The sequence below is a fragment of the Sarcophilus harrisii genome, chromosome 4, assembly GCF_902635505.1.
Source record: "Sarcophilus harrisii chromosome 4, mSarHar1.11, whole genome shotgun sequence".
Lineage (NCBI taxonomy): Eukaryota > Metazoa > Chordata > Mammalia > Dasyuromorphia > Dasyuridae > Sarcophilus > Sarcophilus harrisii.
In genome coordinates this window covers 357,556,076-357,573,182 of record NC_045429.1, presented here as the reverse complement: position 1 = coordinate 357,573,182, position 17,107 = coordinate 357,556,076, and the positions used below count along the sequence as shown (strand labels likewise).

General features: G+C 48.5%; 2 protein-coding genes across 4 annotated transcripts; both read left to right on the top strand.

Annotated features, from left to right (window-relative positions):
* Positions 1–295: 295 nt before the first annotated feature.
* Positions 296–10,628, top strand: CLK2 (CDC like kinase 2). 2 transcript variants are annotated; one of them, XM_031966709.1, is made up of 13 exons: positions 296–412; positions 2,790–2,959; positions 3,660–3,879; positions 4,608–4,692; positions 5,040–5,106; positions 5,276–5,392; positions 6,558–6,724; positions 7,596–7,690; positions 8,518–8,647; positions 8,752–8,834; positions 9,027–9,106; positions 9,552–9,642; positions 10,088–10,628. In XM_031966709.1, the coding sequence occupies exons 2-13, from the start codon at positions 2,790–2,792 to the stop codon at positions 10,271–10,273; spliced, it is 1,491 nt and encodes a 496-aa protein (XP_031822569.1). In that variant the 5' UTR covers positions 296–412; the 3' UTR covers positions 10,274–10,628. The 2 variants fall into 2 exon arrangements, with proteins under 2 accessions (XP_031822569.1, XP_031822568.1); XM_031966708.1 differs by having other exon boundaries at positions 4,605–4,692.
* A 624-nt stretch (positions 10,629–11,252) lies between these two features.
* SCAMP3 (secretory carrier membrane protein 3) lies at positions 11,253–17,054 on the top strand. 2 transcript variants are annotated; one of them, XM_003768073.4, is made up of 9 exons: positions 11,253–11,517; positions 11,880–11,957; positions 12,895–13,014; positions 13,120–13,240; positions 13,517–13,645; positions 14,622–14,784; positions 14,891–14,992; positions 15,630–15,747; positions 16,545–17,054. In XM_003768073.4, exons 1-9 carry the CDS (start codon positions 11,452–11,454, stop codon positions 16,689–16,691), a joined length of 1,044 nt encoding a protein of 347 aa, XP_003768121.1. In that variant the 5' UTR covers positions 11,253–11,451; the 3' UTR covers positions 16,692–17,054. The 2 variants fall into 2 exon arrangements, with proteins under 2 accessions (XP_003768121.1, XP_031822570.1); XM_031966710.1 differs by lacking the exon at positions 12,895–13,014 and having other exon boundaries at positions 11,272–11,517; positions 16,545–16,783.
* Positions 17,055–17,107: the final 53 nt, after the last annotated feature.

The window sequence follows — 17,107 nt, the reverse complement described above, 5'->3', positions numbered from 1 at the left end:
CGACCCCGACGGGAGGAGTCGGAGGGAGCTGGGAAGGGACGCAGGACGTGCGTGCGTGCTCGCTCGCGGCGGCGGCGGCGGCGGCGGAGTGGAGCGGCCGGAGCCGGAGCCGGGGCCGGGGGCCGGAGCCGGAGCCGTGGCCGGGGCCAGGCCCGGGGTGGGAGGCGAGCTGCGGGCGGCGTGGAGGCGATAGATCCCGGGGGGCGGGAGAGGGCCGGGCGCAAGCGGAACCGAGCGCAGCGGGGCCCGGGGCCGGGTTCGGTGGGTCCGAGGCCCCAGGTTGCGTGGGGCGGGCGGGAGGGAGGAGCCGCAGACCGTCGCCGCGGGGGGTGGGGGGCCGGTCTCCGGCCGCAGCGCCGCCGCCATCACGGACTTCCTGTGGGACAAGCGCACGGGCCTCGCAGCCAGAACGGTGAGCGCGCGGCCTGGCGGGCCACGGGGGCGCGCGGCAAGATGGCGGGCGCGGGGGCGCGCGCCGCGGGGAGGACCGGAGACCGAGGGTGCCGGCCCCAAAGAGGGCCTGGGGTCGCGGCCGTGCGAGAGGGCGAGGGGCCGTTGCTAGTTGTTGAAGGAGGCAGTGGTATTGAGAAAAGGAAGGATGTGGGAGGGGGCTGGTCCTGTCCTGTGAGAATCCGGAAGGTCTGGGGAAGGGGGGAAGGGACCGAAGTGACCAGGGGTCAGGGACCGAGGTGTGTCTTGGAGCTTCGTGGACGGAACACGTTAGCAGGAGTTAGGCTGGGGCTCCGAAACCACAGGCTGCTGGAGCACCTCGGTAGCTTTTTGGGCCTTGATTGCTTGAGCAACTAGGAAAAAAGAGGAGACTTAGAAGTTTGTCGTACAAGAGGTTTCCCTAGAAGTTTATGATAACGGAGGTGCAGCCTTGGAACATGGTTGCTGGAGCAAATGGTGGGGGGAGGGAGAGAGAAGTTGGCCGTGTGGGAGGTTTCCTTAGGAGTAGCTTAAAGGAAGATGCTCCATAGGAAACATCTAGGTGCAGGTGAGGTTCTAGAACTAAATCGAAATGGAAGAGCGTTTTCAGTGCTTGGGAATTGTAAGATTTGTACAGGTTTAAGATGACAAAAGCATGCTGTGAGTACATTGTCAAAGTTTATTAGTTATAACTTTAAGAAGTAAGGTAAATATTCTTACTTTACAGATGAGGAAGATGTAACTAGTATCTTGAGAAATTAGTGTTTTAGTGTTTCCTTTTCTTCTTTACTCGCGGACCAAGAGTCTAGCCAAATATCGGTCTCCTCACTTAGGAGTTGGGAGTGAGGGAGAGACTCGGAATGTGACCCAGATGACCGAGTAGTGTAATGGAACTCTTCCCACCTGGAATCCTCTGCTCCTGAAACCCTCCCTTTTCCTTGTTTGTATGCACATACGAATACAAATGCACATACAACCCTTTCCAATCTCAGTCACCTGTGATTACAGTTTCCCTCCGAAAGTTTCCCACAATTGGTTTGTGGGGAAGAAGGAGTAAAAGGATTAGTGTTCTTCCTCCTCCTTCCTACCCCTCCACTGCAGTTGGAGAGTAGTGGGTCTTAGCCAAGTGCTGATATCAATTTAAAAACCAGCCATTCTTCATACCTTCCGAATATGAGAGGGGAACAGTATTGGAAAGCAGATTCCAGCTAGAGGCTCTCTAAAGAAAACATTCTAAGGGAGATTGGGGGTGGGGAGGACCACTCCAAGCATACCTTACAGTTCTGGGACTCGGATCCCTAGAACTCTAATAGTGAATTGATATTACTTATTTGATATTCATTCTGTATAATTACCTGAATCCTGCTAAGTGTTCTAAGGGGTTAGTAGAGTTTTGGCAAAGGGAATTAGCTATAAAATTAAGATTCTTGTCTTTAATATACTTACAGGCTAGATGAAGAAACAGTATGAACACAAAGTGGCATTAGATCATATAAGCAATACACTTTGAAGACTTGCTATATATTCCATAAGCTAAAATAGCTTAACACAGATCTGTTCTGTGTTATATCCCATGCAAAGATGAACCATAGAAAGGTCCCATGATAAGAGTCTTGCCAGTTATAATCTCACAATCTTTCAGCCACTATGCAGCAGTTGTTTACTTTAAATACCTATTATGTGTAAATCATTGTGGTAGATGCATGGAAAGGAATAAAGAATAAAGAGACTTTTCTTGCTTCTGTGAAAAATATAGTCAAGGAAAGGAATAGGACAAAGTTATTACAAGATAACATGCGTGTATGCAAAACTTCAACGTGTTAAGTTGGGAATGACTGAGGAAAAGTTTTTGAAGAAGGAAATGTTTTAAGGTGGGGTTTATATGATAGAATTTCAGTAGATGGGTGGGGGAACCACTCTAGTTAAGATACCTTAACAGTTCTGGGACTTCGATCCATAGAATTGTAATAGCAAATGGAACAGTAGAAGGAACTGAGGATATCATTCCAGGGATAAAGAACAGTGAGAGCAAAAGCAAGGATAATAGACCCAAAACACCATGTTTTATATGTGTTTTCAACAATAAAAGCATATAGTACTAAGGAAAGTCAAGGTAGAAGAATAATTTAGGTAGGATTATTTATGAAAATCTTGTAATTTTGAGCTATATTGGAAAGGAGGAAAGGGTATCACTAGTGGGATAGAGTGAGATGCACAAAGGAGGAATATGTTGTAGTTGATAAAGGAGATCATATAAGAAGTTGATTATTCAACACCACAGGTCTTTGTAGGAGAGACATAAAGTTCAGTGTTGATCACAAAGCCCTGCCTCCCTCACTTGTCTCCTCCTCTTCTCTCAGATGCCTCACCCCCGAAGATACCGTTCTTCAGAGCGGGGCAGCCGGGGCAGCTACCATGAACACTACCGCAGTCGAAAACATAAGCGTAGGAGAAGCCGTTCTTGGTCCAGCAGCAGTGACCGGACTCGGCGGCGCCGGCGAGAAGACAGCTATCATGTCCGTTCTAGGAGGTGAGGAGCTAGGAAGTCATTACGGAACTCAGAGTAGGAAAAAACATGTCAACAGAAATGCATGATTGCAAAATTGGTATAATTTTATAAACTTTGCAACTGTTATAGTATCAACAATATTTACTAAATACCCATTCTAAATAGAGTTCTGGAAGGTAGGAAGATAGGAATTGATAGTGATGAAGAACATTAGAAATTGTTGAGGTTCTTGTTCACAATGTATTAGCAGTCTGGTCAGTGAAGCAGAACACACACATAAAGTGATCAAAGATTAGTAAGATATAAGATAGGTCTGTGAGAGTGCTGGCATTGTGGATAATAAGTGGAGTTCAGGAAAAGTGTCTAAAAAGAGGTCAATGCCTCATAAAGAAGGGGATAAAAAGAGCTCAAGTTGGTTTTGTTTTGTGCTGTATTTTGAGAGGTGGGTGTGCTTATATGTATGTGGGGCTGTTTTCTTTGGGTATTTTATCTCACTCTCTCAAGGCTTGGGTTCCTGAGATGACTAGGAGAAGATAGCCATTTCCTAGTAGAGCTTCCTTTTTTCCCTAAATTAATAGAAACTGGAGAAGAGAAGGAGAATGAGTTTATGTTGTTTGATGTCATATGGTATGGCAGAGCATCATAATTGTACAAGAATGGGAAAGAAGTCTTTCCTAAATCAAAAAGGTTTAATGTTTAGGACTTCTTTCTGTCCTTTCAGCTATGATGAGCATTCTTCTGACAGGCGGGCTTATGATCGACGCTACTGTGGCAGCTACAGGCGTGACTACAGCCGGGAGCGAGGGGAACCTTACTATGAAGCTGAGTATCGACATTCTTATGAGTACCATCGGGATGACAGCTATCGTAGTCAGCGCAGTAGCCGTAGGAAACACAGGCGGCGAAGACGACATAGCCGGACATTCAGCCATTCATCTTCGGTGAGTACTCAACATCATCTCTTCTCTCCCCATTCTTCAAGACTCTTAGGATTCTGGGTAAGTAGGAAATGACCTGCTCTCATCTATGCTACGGGGTGTGAATACTGTGGTGGGCACTAGGCCAGTACTCCTCTTCTGAACCTCTCTGGCTCTTAAAGGACACCAGGACATTAGAACTTGGATTATGTGGACACTATGCCTTTATGCTTACTGAGTGCCCTCCTTGGCATATTATACCTGCTGTTCTTAGGAAGATCAGCTCTGTTTTAAACGCTTTAATTGCTTTTTATTATCTAGTAATAATAGTTAATTTTAAACTGAGGCTTTGCTAGGGATATGCCTCTCTCCCTCAAGTTCTGGGCTCTGTACCCATCTCTGTGGGGGTAACTGGTGGGGGGTAGGGTAAATCTCTGCCCCATGGAGGAGACATTGTTGTCTGTCATGGGACTGTGGTGACTATAGCAACTAAACCACTTCTTTGCTCTGCCCCATCCCTCCTCCTGACCCCACTTTGGATTTGGGGACCTGGGATTGTACGTCGCTCTCTCTTCTGTCCCCAATCTACCTTATTACATCTGACGTATTACCTTCCGCTGTCCCCCATCATCGTCTGTCCCCCTTGGCTGGGCGCCTGTGACCGGTGGCCCCTCTACCATTCACCCCGCCTCCCTTCGGCCCCCGCTCCGACACCTGGCTCGCTCCTACCCCCCACCGCCCCCTGACAGCAGCACAGCAGCCGGAGAGCCAAGAGTGTGGAGGACGACGCTGAGGGTCACCTCATCTACCACGTCGGGGACTGGCTACAAGAGCGATGTACAAGCCAAATCGTAACAATCCTATAGCTTGTAATGGTCCTATAAACATCTTAATCTCCCCTATGCCAACCCAAGTCACTGCCTCTTCTGTCTCTTCTCTGTGATGTTTGTCATATGGGTGGTTTGAATTGTTATTATAAATTGATCCCTATAGCCCACTTCCAGTTCTTCTGACCCTGGGTTTAGGTGGTGGGAATCAGTCAGGGGTCTCCTCCAATGACTTATCTGTCTCCCCTTTCTGTCATCTCCTACCCCCAGGTCAATATGCTCATCTTCTACCAATTAAACTTACCCTATCTTTTCTCTCCTTCCCTCTCCCCCCAATCCTATTCTGTACCATTTCAGATGAGATTGTGAGCACTCTAGGAGAGGGGACCTTTGGCCGAGTTGTACAGTGTGTGGATCATAGAAGGTATGACCCCTTCTTTCTTAACCCTTTTTGTCCCCCCACATAACCCCAGAAATAGAGGGATGGAGCATATCTAGGGCACACTTTGCTTATTTCTAAATCTCTTAGACAATCTCATAGATTCTGGAGTGTTCTTGAGTACCCACCAACAGTTTTTCCTGCCATCCTGCAGGGGTGGAGCTCGGGTTGCCCTAAAGATCATTAAGAATGTGGAAAAGTACAAAGAAGCAGCACGATTGGAAATCAATGTTCTGGAGAAGATCAACGAAAAGGACCCAGACAATAAGAAGTAAGCAGGGCAGGAAAGGAAGGCCTGAGTTTCCATCCTTATGCAAGAGAGACACCCAGGATTTGGGGGGGCACTTGGAAAACAGGAAGAAACAAGAGGATACAAGTACTACTTCTTGTCATTTTTCTATTTATCTCCAATAATGTCATACTCGATTGCATTTTTAAAAATTTAATAAGCTCTTAATCTTAGATGGTAATAGAGCTTTTTGTAATGACATAATCCTTGATATCTGGACTATATGATCTCAAAAAGATGCAGTGTATATAGATATTTCACATAAGACATACTGGCAGTAGAAAAGCATTAAGCGAAAATATGAAATAGAAGAGTGTGTGTGTACGTGTGCGCGCGTGCGTTGCATGCACACATACACACATTCTAGATAGAAAAAAATATAACAAGCGTTTAATTTGCACTTAGCTCATGCCAGGTGAATGTTAGCTTTAGTGACATGTAGTTTTGTTGGTATGGATGCCTTCACTGATGCCTGAGGCTCAGAAATTATGACTTGCCCATGATCACAAAGCTGGTAAGTATCACAGTCAGTCTTTAAACCTTGGTCTTCCTGACTCTGGCTCTCTCTCTCTATAATATAAGCTTCTTTGTGTGTGTGCATGTGCATGGGCACATGTATGGGTAGACACGTAAGTGAACTGGAGGTGTGTGTGCATACATATAACAAACATTGGTCAAGAGTGAGTGCATTTTAGCAATGAGGCCGGGAAAAATACATGCTAGTCACAGAAGCCGGAGAATATTATATTTGTAGTGCATGGGGTAGAAGACTACCAAGTAAGTGAAGATAGCCTAGGACATTGAATGGACACATGCTCTGGATCTAAGTCTCCTCTTAAATGGCATCTAAAACTCTATCCATCCCTGCATCTGTTTTCTCTGATCAATCCAGGAAGACTTCATAAGGGAAACAGAATCTCCAGAGCTATTTAGTGATGAAAGAAAACTAGCTTGATGATTTTCCAGCATCATGTGCAAAAGAGCTCCTGAGTGCAGTCATGTTGTTGGCCACAGGCTAGGCAGGGCCCCTGACCAACCCTGAATCTGCTGACCTTGTCCTGCCATGTGAGCCCACCCTGCCACTGCTGCAGGCGGAGGAGGAGCAGGCAGAGGGGGTTCACTGCTCTCCCCTTCCCTCTCTCCTCAGCCTGTGTGTCCAGATGTTTGACTGGTTTGACTACCATGGCCACATGTGTATCTCCTTCGAGCTCCTGGGCCTCAGCACTTTCGACTTCCTCAAAGACAACAACTACCTGCCCTACCCCATCCACCAAGTGCGCCACATGGCATTCCAGCTGTGTCAGGCCGTCAAGTGTGAGTGGGGCGGGCAGAGGCGGGCTCAGGGCAGTGCCCCCTCCCTAGGGGACCTCTTCAGGCTCAGCTTCACGCTCGTGAAGCCCTTGAGCATCGAACTCTTGGCTAAAATCTGCAGTTCTTGCTTTCAATGTTACCTTGACATCCTCTTCTTCTGACTTAACTCCTTGGCTGATGTTACTACCACCGTCTCTCTTTACTGTCACTCTACATTCAGCCCATCTGGAGCTGGAAGACAAGGCCTTTGAAACCAAAACGCTTTAATTATTGCTTTCCCTCTCTTTCCAGGGAAGGTACAAGCCAGACATCCAATGTTTAGATAGGGCCATTTGGTCTAGGCTAGAAGCTGCATTCATCAGAGGGGGTTGATGTCCACCCTCAGCAACAACATGGGGAACAGAGACTAGTTGAGTTGACCCAGAGTTCAGGATAGGGAATCTGGACAGCTTCATGGTTCTTCTTGAGTCAGATCTTAATAGGGCAACTTCATGAATTGCTTTGAAGTATGTGAGATTTCTGTAGCATCAGATGCCTCCATGTATCTGGGTCAGTACCAAAAGATTTTTCCAAAGCCAGATACATGGTCTCAAGATCATTCTGTTTTTTATAACCTATCACAGTTTCCCCTCCTTTGGCACTGAGAATTGAATGTATCCATTTCTCTGTAGACCTTGTAGATGATTATCAGCCATGAGTCAGAAAGGTTCTTGGTGCAGTCAGTTAATTGGCTGGAGAATAGGGAGTACTCCTGAGCGGTTCCTAGATACAACCTCCTCTGTGACAGTTCTGATCCCACCCATTGGACTAGGCTGGGATGATTCAGCCCTGACCCTGCTTAGGACTTGGCTTGACCCCACCCTCTCCCCTGCAGTCCTCCATGACAACAAGCTGACACATACGGACCTCAAGCCAGAAAACATCCTGTTTGTGAATTCGGATTATGAACTCACCTACAACCTGGAGAAGGTGAGAGGGCTAGAACCTGCCCCCTTGGCAAAGGGGTAGGGGCAGCTGTGCCACTTCCAATTGTTCCCTTGCTTCCTGTCCTTCCACCTTTATTTCTCCCACATCTTCTCCTTTCTCCCTGCCTCCACTTCAGTTTCCACTAAGACCAAGAATACCAGAATAGAATGAAAGGAAGAAAATCAGCTTAAATTGCAAGAGAATTTGAGAAAAACTAAGAACTACTTTTCAGTTGGGAGGTGTTTTTTTTTGTTTTGTTTTGTTTTGTTTTAATTCTGTCAAATGTTACATTAATGATGTTGATTCCACATTTCTGTAGTTCTGGCTAAACTTATGTTCCAGTCTGCTCCTTCTCTTCCTTCAGATAGTTTGTTAGGCAATTGAGTTCAGCTAGTTTGCATACCCAGAGAAAAACCACCACAGAGAAAAGCTGAGTGGGAATCAAAGGGGGATAGCACTGGCCTTCTTCCCCTGACTCTAGCCATCGTTCATATATACACAAAGGTGTATATGCATATGTACTCACATTCTTATTTAGATAAACAAGTGCTACACATTGAGAAATATTCTGGATACATGTAGACTCAGATTGGCAGATATCATTCTTGATTCTCAACTGGCCTCCACTTCTGAAAGTACTTAGCTGAGGTAGATGTGGAGGCTGGGAAGCAAGAAGTGTCTCTGGCTGGTGAAGGAGTGGGCGCAAGGCAAAAATGGCCCACATCCTCAAGGATTCTTTGTGAGAATGAATGCTTCAGTGCTTGAAGCACAAAGCCAAGTCATAACTATGCCAAAAGCTGAAATTAAATCTCTGTTTGTCTTTCTTCTAGAAACGGGATGAACGGAGTGTGAAGAATACAGCAGTACGGGTAGTGGATTTTGGCAGTGCCACTTTTGACCATGAACACCATAGCACCATTGTCTCCACTCGACATTACCGAGCTCCGGAGGTCATCTTGGGTAAGGGAGAGTAAGATCATCTGGGGTGGGGTGGGATGAGGGTGGGGCCACCTGGGGCCTCACAGCACCATCTCCCCCTCCCCCCCTCCCATCCCCACACCCAGAGCTCGGCTGGACTCAGCCCTGTGACGTGTGGAGCATCGGCTGCATCATCTTTGAGTACTACGTTGGCTTCACCTTGTTCCAGGTGAGAGGGAAAGGGCACCTTGCATCACCCCTTGGCACCCACTTACCTTTTCATCTTCTGAGAATCCACCTGCCTGCTTTCCCAACCCATCATTCCTTCCCATCTCTGCCATTCAGAAGCTTTTCTGTCTCCTTAGCAGTTAATCTTATCATTCCCCTTGCCCATGGACCATTTATCTCTTCATTTCCTCAGACTCATGACAACCGAGAACACTTGGCCATGATGGAGAGGATCCTGGGGCCCATTCCCTCTCGAATGATCAGAAAAACCAGGTAGGTGAGAGCCCAGGTTGGGTGAAGCCTTAATACTCATTCTCTTCCTCTGAGAAGTGGGATTTCCTGAGAAGTGGGTACATTTTCTCATCAGTCTTCTTTATATTTTTCATGGCCAGCCAAGGCCTAGGGATATAATAATAAAACTGATGTTTTTATAGTGCTTTAAGACTTTTAAAGTGCATTACATACATTTTCTCATTTTCTCATAACCCTGTGGAGTATTATCTCCTTTATAGATGGGGAAATGGAGGTCAGAAAAGTCAATTAACTTGCTCACGGTTACAGAAAATCATTTGTCATGTGTAGATTTCAAAGCTAGGTACTTAACCTGGCCCCCAAAACCAGCATTCTTTCTACTTAATGATGCTGAGATCAAGGAGGTGGGGGAGTTCTCCTTATGAATGTGAACCCCTTGAATCCCCTAAACCCCCACCTCCAACAGGAAGCAGAAGTATTTTTACCGGGGTCGACTGGATTGGGATGAGAACACATCGGCTGGCCGTTATGTGCGAGAGAATTGCAAACCTCTGCGGGTGAGCAGGGTTGGGGATGGTGGAGTCTCAGACTGGTTTTAAATCTGGGGACTAGTAAAGGGGTTGGAAGGAATTGAAGGAAAAGTGTGATTATTGGGGGACAGAACTGAAAGACTGAAAACAGTGGTTCAGAAAAATATCAGTCAGAGGTCAAGGCAGCATCCTGGATATCTAAGGAACAAATGCCGTCTCTAACTGTAGGAAACGTCAAATAGAAGACATAAGGAAAATTGGTTTCATGTATCAAGGATGAGTGTCCTTGGGTACATTGAGCTGTGAAATCAAAGGAGTGTGTTGGGAGGTACATAGGATGGCTTATGGGCTACTGGTCTGGGGTAGATACTCTTCAGAACTCAAAACCCAGCCTAAACAACCAAATCTGCCCACCATGGAGGGTCCCATCTCCCTGGGCAGCCCAGCTCACCCTTTTCCTGCCCTCCACCAGCGATACCTGACATCAGAGGCAGATGAACACCACCAGCTATTTGACCTGATTGAGAGCATGCTAGAATATGAACCTGCCAAGCGACTGACCCTGGGCGAAGCCCTTCAACATCCTTTCTTTGCCCGCCTTAGGGCTGAACCGCCAAGCGCTAAGGTGTGGGACTCCAGTCGGGATATCAGCCGGTGACAACTGGGCCTGGGGCCCCTGGTTGCCTCTTCCGGCAATGAGTGGCCAATCTGGGACACTGGTGCTTTTTTATACAAAAGAATGGAGCAGGAGTAACTTCCCTCACCCTCCTCCTGGCTCCTTTGTAAACCTGTGAATATGTGAGATAGTGTAAATACAGCAGAGCTCTCTGGCCTTTATTCTCTTCCCTCTTTGAAGCCCTGTATATAAAGCTGTCCCTTCAACACCCTCTCGGGCCTTCATTTGCTCTTTCCAGCAGTGCTGGAGAGGGCGTGAGGTGGTGAGGTAGTACCTACCCTATGTTTTATAAGGAATTTTGTACAGTCTTTGTGAAATAAAATATGATGTGCTTCAACTGACCCATCTGAAATTTGGAGTTCGGGAAGATGAGTTGGGTATCGGAAGAACAACTGAGCATTTTCCAGATGGGGTCAAATTTGTCATCCCCACCCTATGAGTTTCCTATGGGGAAAATAACCGGATGGCTTTTGAGTGCTCTGAAAGGGGGCACTACTGCCAGCTCTCGAGGAACCCGGTAGCGAGGCTAGAAGCTGCCATCGATGGAGCGGGGCGGAAACCCCGGGAGCCGAGGCGGGGCCGCGAACTGAGCACGCCCGTGCGCGGGCCCTGGCCGATCCTAGTTGGACGTACCTAGGTTATTGGAGATGAGGTGGAAAGCCACCGGTGCCTGGAAACTCCAGATCGGGGGTGTGTTGGTGCTTGCGGTTACGTGGTAAGCAGTGGGGTCCGGCCCGAGGGGAAAGTGCCGGAGGACACGGGGACACGGCTTCCCACAACACATGGGGCAGAACTTGAGGAGCGTTAATGGCGCAGTGCCTACCGGGAGGCGTAGTTTTTCGCGAGAGTCACATGAGGAAAGGGGCGGTACCCAGAATCCGGACTGGGACAGGCCAGTAATTATCCTCTGCTTCCGCTTTGGGTTTCGGCGCATGCGTAGTCGTCCCCTGTTGCAGGGATCCCCTAGATTCTTCCGGTCTTCGCGGCCAATCAGAGCTCTTGGGAAGCGGGGAGGGCCGACAGAGACGAGGCCCCGCGAGCCGCTGCCGCCGCCGCCGCCGCGGAAGAGGCGGTGGAGGGGAGGAGGAGGAGCAGAAGAAGAAGGCTGAGCTGAGGCCGAGGCCGAGGCTGAAGCCGAAGCCGAGGCCAGACCTTCCGACATGGCCCAGAGCGGGAATAGTGGGAACCCGTTCGCCGAATCCAGCGAGTTTGACAACCCCTTCCAGGTGACAGGCACCAGCCCCCTTCTATGGTGGGCATAGGCTGACCTCTGACCCTCAACACCTGGTGACATTTGACCCCTGGGAAGGATTGACACGTGGAGGGTGGCCTGGCAGCCCGACTCATCCTCCTCTCTGTCCAAAGGGACCTTCGGCACAGGACTGGGGGGGAAGGGCAGTGTCTCAACATAGGCCCCCCTTTGTCTGGGGAGAGTGGGTGGCGGGGTGCAGGATTTCGGGAAGGCTGTCCAAGTCGGGCCTCCCTTCCCTCCCCCACCCTGCCCCTATTTTCCTTGGTTAGGAGGGGGAGCTCCCCGGGAACCCTTCTGCCCGCAACGCCACCCTGAGCCCCTAGTCTCTGTCCCCAGGACCCAGCCGTCACCCAGCACCGACCCAGCCCCCAGTATGCCACCCTCGATGTCTACAACCCTTTTGAGAACCGCGAGGTGAGTCCGTGCCTGGGACGGGTAGATGTGGTCTGATTCTAGGAAGGGAGCAAAAGCAGACCTCCGAGTCCCCGAGGGGAAAGCTCCGGACGCCGGGCAGGGGAAGAAACGTTGTCCCTTTCTTCAGTGGGTGGCGTGTGACTCGGGGCATGACCAGAGATTTGAAAACGCTGCCGCCCACCCGATCTGAGTGCTGGAGGAGCAGGAGGAGTTGGCAGGAAGCTCAGAAAGGATCTCGCGTTAGCTATCAGACCACCAGATTGTGCTCCCAGGGAAGCAAGGGGCAGCCGCTCATTTTATTTTAGAATCATCCCACCGCTCCACGCAGGGGCCAAACAAAGGAGAGGGGCTGAAATCGTCTCTGGAGAGAATGAAAAGTGATGAGCTAATGATGTCAGTGTAGGGAGGCTTCCTGAAACACTGGTAATATCGAGGAGGATAAGGAAGAAGACCGGAGAACAGTGAAAAGATAAGAGGAAAAACAGGCTGTACTTAGCTTCAGAGACAGGAGAGAGCAGAGAAAAAACAGGTGATAGGAAGCTTTTTCGTCTTACTAGAGAGTTAGAAAACAGGTTTCAGGAAATGAGATAGAAAAGGAGAGATGGAAGAAGCCTTGGGCTCCTGCCTAATGGCTCATATAGGATGTGAGAATCAATCAAAGTAGTGACTTTGTATTTCCCTATTTTTATCAAAGCAAGAGAGAAGTAATAATTAGAACTTTCTTTTGCTGCTCCCTCCCTTATTAGAAGTGTTCAACTAGCTATCAGGGGGCTTTCTATCAGGAATACAGGGATTGTGAAAAGGGAATTCAATTTTTGATTCCATTCGACGTTTATTTGTTGAAAAGTTGACAACTTCAAATCGCTGTACTACATGTAGTTTGGAAAGTTAAATGAGTTTTAAGGTTAACTCTAAGACTGTTTCTATCATCTAACAGTCATCACCTTCCTATGAGCCACCCACCCCCCCACCTCCACCAACAGCCCAGCCCCACCAGCAGCCTTCCAGAAAACTCAGCCCTACAGAACCCAAGAATTATGGCTCCTATAACACTCAGGTATTGTGTGTAAAGTAGTACCTGGAACTAAGCAGTACCCTTCAGAGACGTCCTTAGTGTACTGAGCTAGGCCTGACTCACCCTTGCCTTTCTATCTCTGGATAGGCTTCAGCTGCAGCAGCCACCGCAGAACTTCTGAAAAGGCAGGAAGAGCTCAATCGAAAGGCAGAGGAGCTGGACCGGCGGGAGAGAGAGCTGCGGCATGCAGCTCTGGGGGGTTCTGCTAGTAGGTCTTTGGTGATGGCAACCAAACACCATGCCAGCTCTTGTGGGATGAAGGCAGGGGATGAAGTCTTCTAAAGTTCTCAAATGAGCAAAAAAAAGAGATGGGATTGTTTCCATTTAATGCCATTGCTACCACTCCCTCACTGGCATCCTTCATGGGCATCTGAGTCAGAACCTCCTGATGGAAAACAGAGATTTGTCTTCTGTTGAGTTTTACCCCCTTGATCTCTGACAGCTTTCTAGTATCCTCCTCACCTGCTTACTCTATACCTTGCAGCCCGACAGAACAACTGGCCCCCACTGCCCTCATTCTGTCCTGTCCAGCCCTGCTTCTTCCAAGACATTTCCATGGAAATTCCCCAGGAGTTCCAGAAGACAGTGTCTACCATGTACTACCTCTGGATGTGTGAGTAGTGGGGAACCAAAGGGCTTTATTTAGGTAGAAGAATAAGAGTATCTTTCAGGGAGGAAAAGAGAGCCTGAAACTTCCTTCTTTTGTTTCTAAGCCACTTCATATCTCCTTTTTTTTTTTTTTTTTTTGCTGAGGCAATTGGGGTTAAGTGACTTGCCCAGGGTCACACAGCTAGGAAGTATTAAGTATCTGAGGTCACATTTGAACTCAGGTCCTCCTGCCTGGGCCACCTAGCTGCCCTGCCACTTCATATGTCTAAAGAAGCTTCTTCCTGTCATAATATCCCTCACTAATTTACCATCATAACTCAAGGCTTTCTCCTTCAGGAAGCCTTCTTTCTTGATCTCCCTACCACCACCTGGTCCATTCTCCATCCTGCCAGCATATTTCCGACTTCTCACTCCCTTTCCTCTAAGTATAGTTCCACAGGTGATCACATATTTATTATTTGTTTAATTTGCCTTTGCTGTTAGGTTAGAGGATTCTGGAAGGCTAGACTCCTCCTTTTTATGAATTTCTGCCATGGGAATGCTGGATCAATATTTGTTTTTTTTTTTTAATTTACTAAAATTTAAGAAACATTTATTAAGTGCTTACTATATGTTAGCCATTAGAGATAGAAAAAAAAAAAACAAAAACAAAAACATAGTCCCTGCTTTTGTAGAGCTTATATTCTCATCAGTATGTGGCTAGTGGAGAAATACACATATACGTGAATAAATACAAGGTAGTGTGGGATAGGACAAAGGAGAAATCTACCCTGTAGAAAAAATGAAGTACAAAAGGACATTTTCATCTAGTTGGAACTGTGAAAACTTTATGGAGTAGGTGATGGCTGAGCTGACTGGTTGACATCTCCTTACCATCTTTTTATCCTATGGAGATGAGGTCTTTGGGTAGTTAATACTAAGGTAAACTTGTATTTTCATCCATGTTGAAGCTGTCCCCTTTTTTCCCCCTCCTCACCCAGGCAGTACCTTGGCCCTTCTCCTGAATTTCCTTGCCTGCCTGGCCTCCTTCTGTGTGACCCCTATTTCCAGTGGCTCTAGTTTTGGCCTCTCCATTCTCTGGGCCCTACTCTTCACACCCTGCTCCTTTGTCTGCTGGTACCGCCCTATGTACAAGGCTTTCAGGTGAGCAAGGATGGGACTGTGGGAGGGAGGCAGATTATCAGGGTGCTCCAGGTCTACTCCTTGTGGCTAACATCTCTTCCTCCCATCTGTTTCTGTTTCCCTGCAGGAGTGACAGTTCGTTCAATTTCTTCGTTTTCTTCTTCATTTTCTTCGTCCAGGACGTGATATACGTGCTGGCGGCTATCGGCATCCCATCATCAGGATTCAGGTTAGCCTGTCCACTTTCCCTCTGCCCCATCTCTTGTTTGTCACGAGTGCTCCATATAGGCAGAATTCTAGTGCCATATATTCAGTAGCAAGAGATTCAGAGAAAGAAGATGAACTACTATTTGGTTAGTAAACATTTATTAAACACCTACTATGTACCAGGGACTAGCCTAAAGTCTGGATAGCTTCTAGTTTGTTGAAGGGGAAAAGTGAATTTTAAGACAAAGTCATAAAATTGACAGGAGAGCTCTAGACCTCAGTGATGGGAAGGAGTGATTAAGAGAAAATCTGTTGATAGTCTGGAAAGGCTTCCTGGAAGAGGAGAGTATAGAACAGGGAATGTAATAAGCAAGGAGAAAGGCAAAAACATCCAGCAGTGAGAGAGTGAATAGAATGTGCTGAAGTAAATAATCAGAGTGAAAGGAGAGAAATTGCTAAAAACTGTTGTGATTGAGCAGGGAAGAGGAGGAGAGCTGGCCCAGAGTTACGATTGTGGAGCCACAGGGGCTGGAGCATCTGCAGGGTGGGGACTTGTAATGGGATGGATGGGAAGCTGGAAAGATGGCTGGGGAGGAGGCCCCAAGACAGCCACGCTGGGCCCGAGTGTGACGGGTGCTTCCCTTCTCTTTGGATGGCAGTGGCTGGATCTCGGCCCTGATGGTGCTGAAGATCAACACGGTTGTGGCTGTCCTCATGCTGCTAGTCGCCCTGTTCTTCACTGGCATTGCTGTGCTGGGCATTGTGATGCTGAAGCGGGTAAAGAGGATCAGGACCTGGGGCTGGCTGGGGAAGGTGGAGGACTTGGGGGGACTATTGTGAAGCCTTGCAGGTGCAGGCTAGACATAGCAACCCAAGAACAGGGACTGGGTCTTACCTATCATGGTATCTTCCCCAGTGTCTTCTTGCCTGTGGTAGATAGGCGATTTTTGTCGAATGGATTTGAATATGATGAACATTGAAAAGGAAGGTTAAAAACCAATTGTTAAGATGCAGTAAGGAGCCATAGAAGAGCAGTTAGTCGATGTGCTTTCCCTATTCTTAACTGGTTTTTTGGGGGGTTTTTTTGACTGAGGCAATTGTGGTTAAGTGACTGCCGAGGGTCACACAGCCAAGAAGTGTTAAGTGTCTGAGACAGGATTTGACTTGGGTCCTCCTGACTTCAGGGCTGATGCTCTACCCACTGCTCCACCTAGCTGCCCCTTTCCCTATTTATAACCCCCATCACTGGTAAGGTCTCAGTATATCCAGTATCATTGGGGCTGTGGGTCAGCAACGGGCTAGAATCACTTGGTAAAGGTTGAGGGTCTGTTTCCTGGGGCACCCAAGGACCTCTCAGTTCAACTCCAGAGCTGCCCTCAGCACATACTTGCTCACCACTGGCCTTTGGGCTCCCTTTGCTGCTTTGTCTCCACCAGTCCTGGCTTACAAGTGGTCAGCTGGGGGTGGAGAGGAATGGCCGAAGAGGTGACTGGTCAGACTGGCCGTTCCTTCCGCCCAGTAGTCGCGGGTGGCCGGCACCATGGTAAAGGCCTTCCCCTTTCTCACAACCCCAGATCCACTCCCTGTACCGCCGCACAGGTGCCAGTTTCCAGAAGGCCCAGCAAGAGTTTGCCGCCGGAGTCTTCTCCAACCCCGCAGTGCGCACGGCTGCGGCCAACGCGGCCGCGGGGGCAGCCAACAATGCCTTCCGGGCCCCATAAAGTTCTCCTCACCTACTTCCCCCTCCCCGGCTGGACACCCCAACCTTGGCTCTGGATGAAGCTGGCTCTACTCCCCTTAGATCTCTCCTAGGGTCGGTTTTGGGGAAGGACGGATACTTTTATTCCTTGTCTCTTCTCCTTTACCTGTGGCCGTGAGAACTGGCCTGCCCAAGAGGGTGAGGGGGACCCAGGGGCGCTGCTCCCAGTCCCAACCACTGCCCAACTCGGCCCCCTTCCCCAGGCCTCTCTGCTGCTGCCCCCTTCTCTCCCCTCCCCCCGCCCCCCCTCCCGGGAGCCCCGCTTCCCTTTGCTGTGCCAAGGCTAATGCTTCAGTTATTTAAATAAAGGAAAGTCGAGCTTGGAGCCGAGCCTCCGTGTCTTTGTGGGGAACCTGGGGAAATAAGGGGTTTGGGACC

Bases quoted from the DNA above. Each gene is read 5' to 3' on its own strand.
- CLK2 (XM_031966708.1), top strand. From the start codon at position 2,790: ATGCCTCACCCCCGAAGATACCGTTCTTCAGAGCGGGGCAGCCGGGGC. The intron at 5,107-5,275 runs GTATGACCCCTT...GCCATCCTGCAG, and splicing joins CAGTGTGTGGATCATAGAAG to GGGTGGAGCTCGGGTTGCCC. The intron at 9,107-9,551 runs GTAGGTGAGAGC...CACCTCCAACAG, and splicing joins CGAATGATCAGAAAAACCAG to GAAGCAGAAGTATTTTTACC.
- SCAMP3 (XM_003768073.4), top strand. From the start codon at position 11,452: ATGGCCCAGAGCGGGAATAGTGGGAACCCGTTCGCCGAATCCAGCGAG. The intron at 13,015-13,119 runs GTATTGTGTGTA...ATCTCTGGATAG, and splicing joins ATGGCTCCTATAACACTCAG to GCTTCAGCTGCAGCAGCCAC. The intron at 14,993-15,629 runs GTTAGCCTGTCC...TTTGGATGGCAG, and splicing joins ATCCCATCATCAGGATTCAG to TGGCTGGATCTCGGCCCTGA.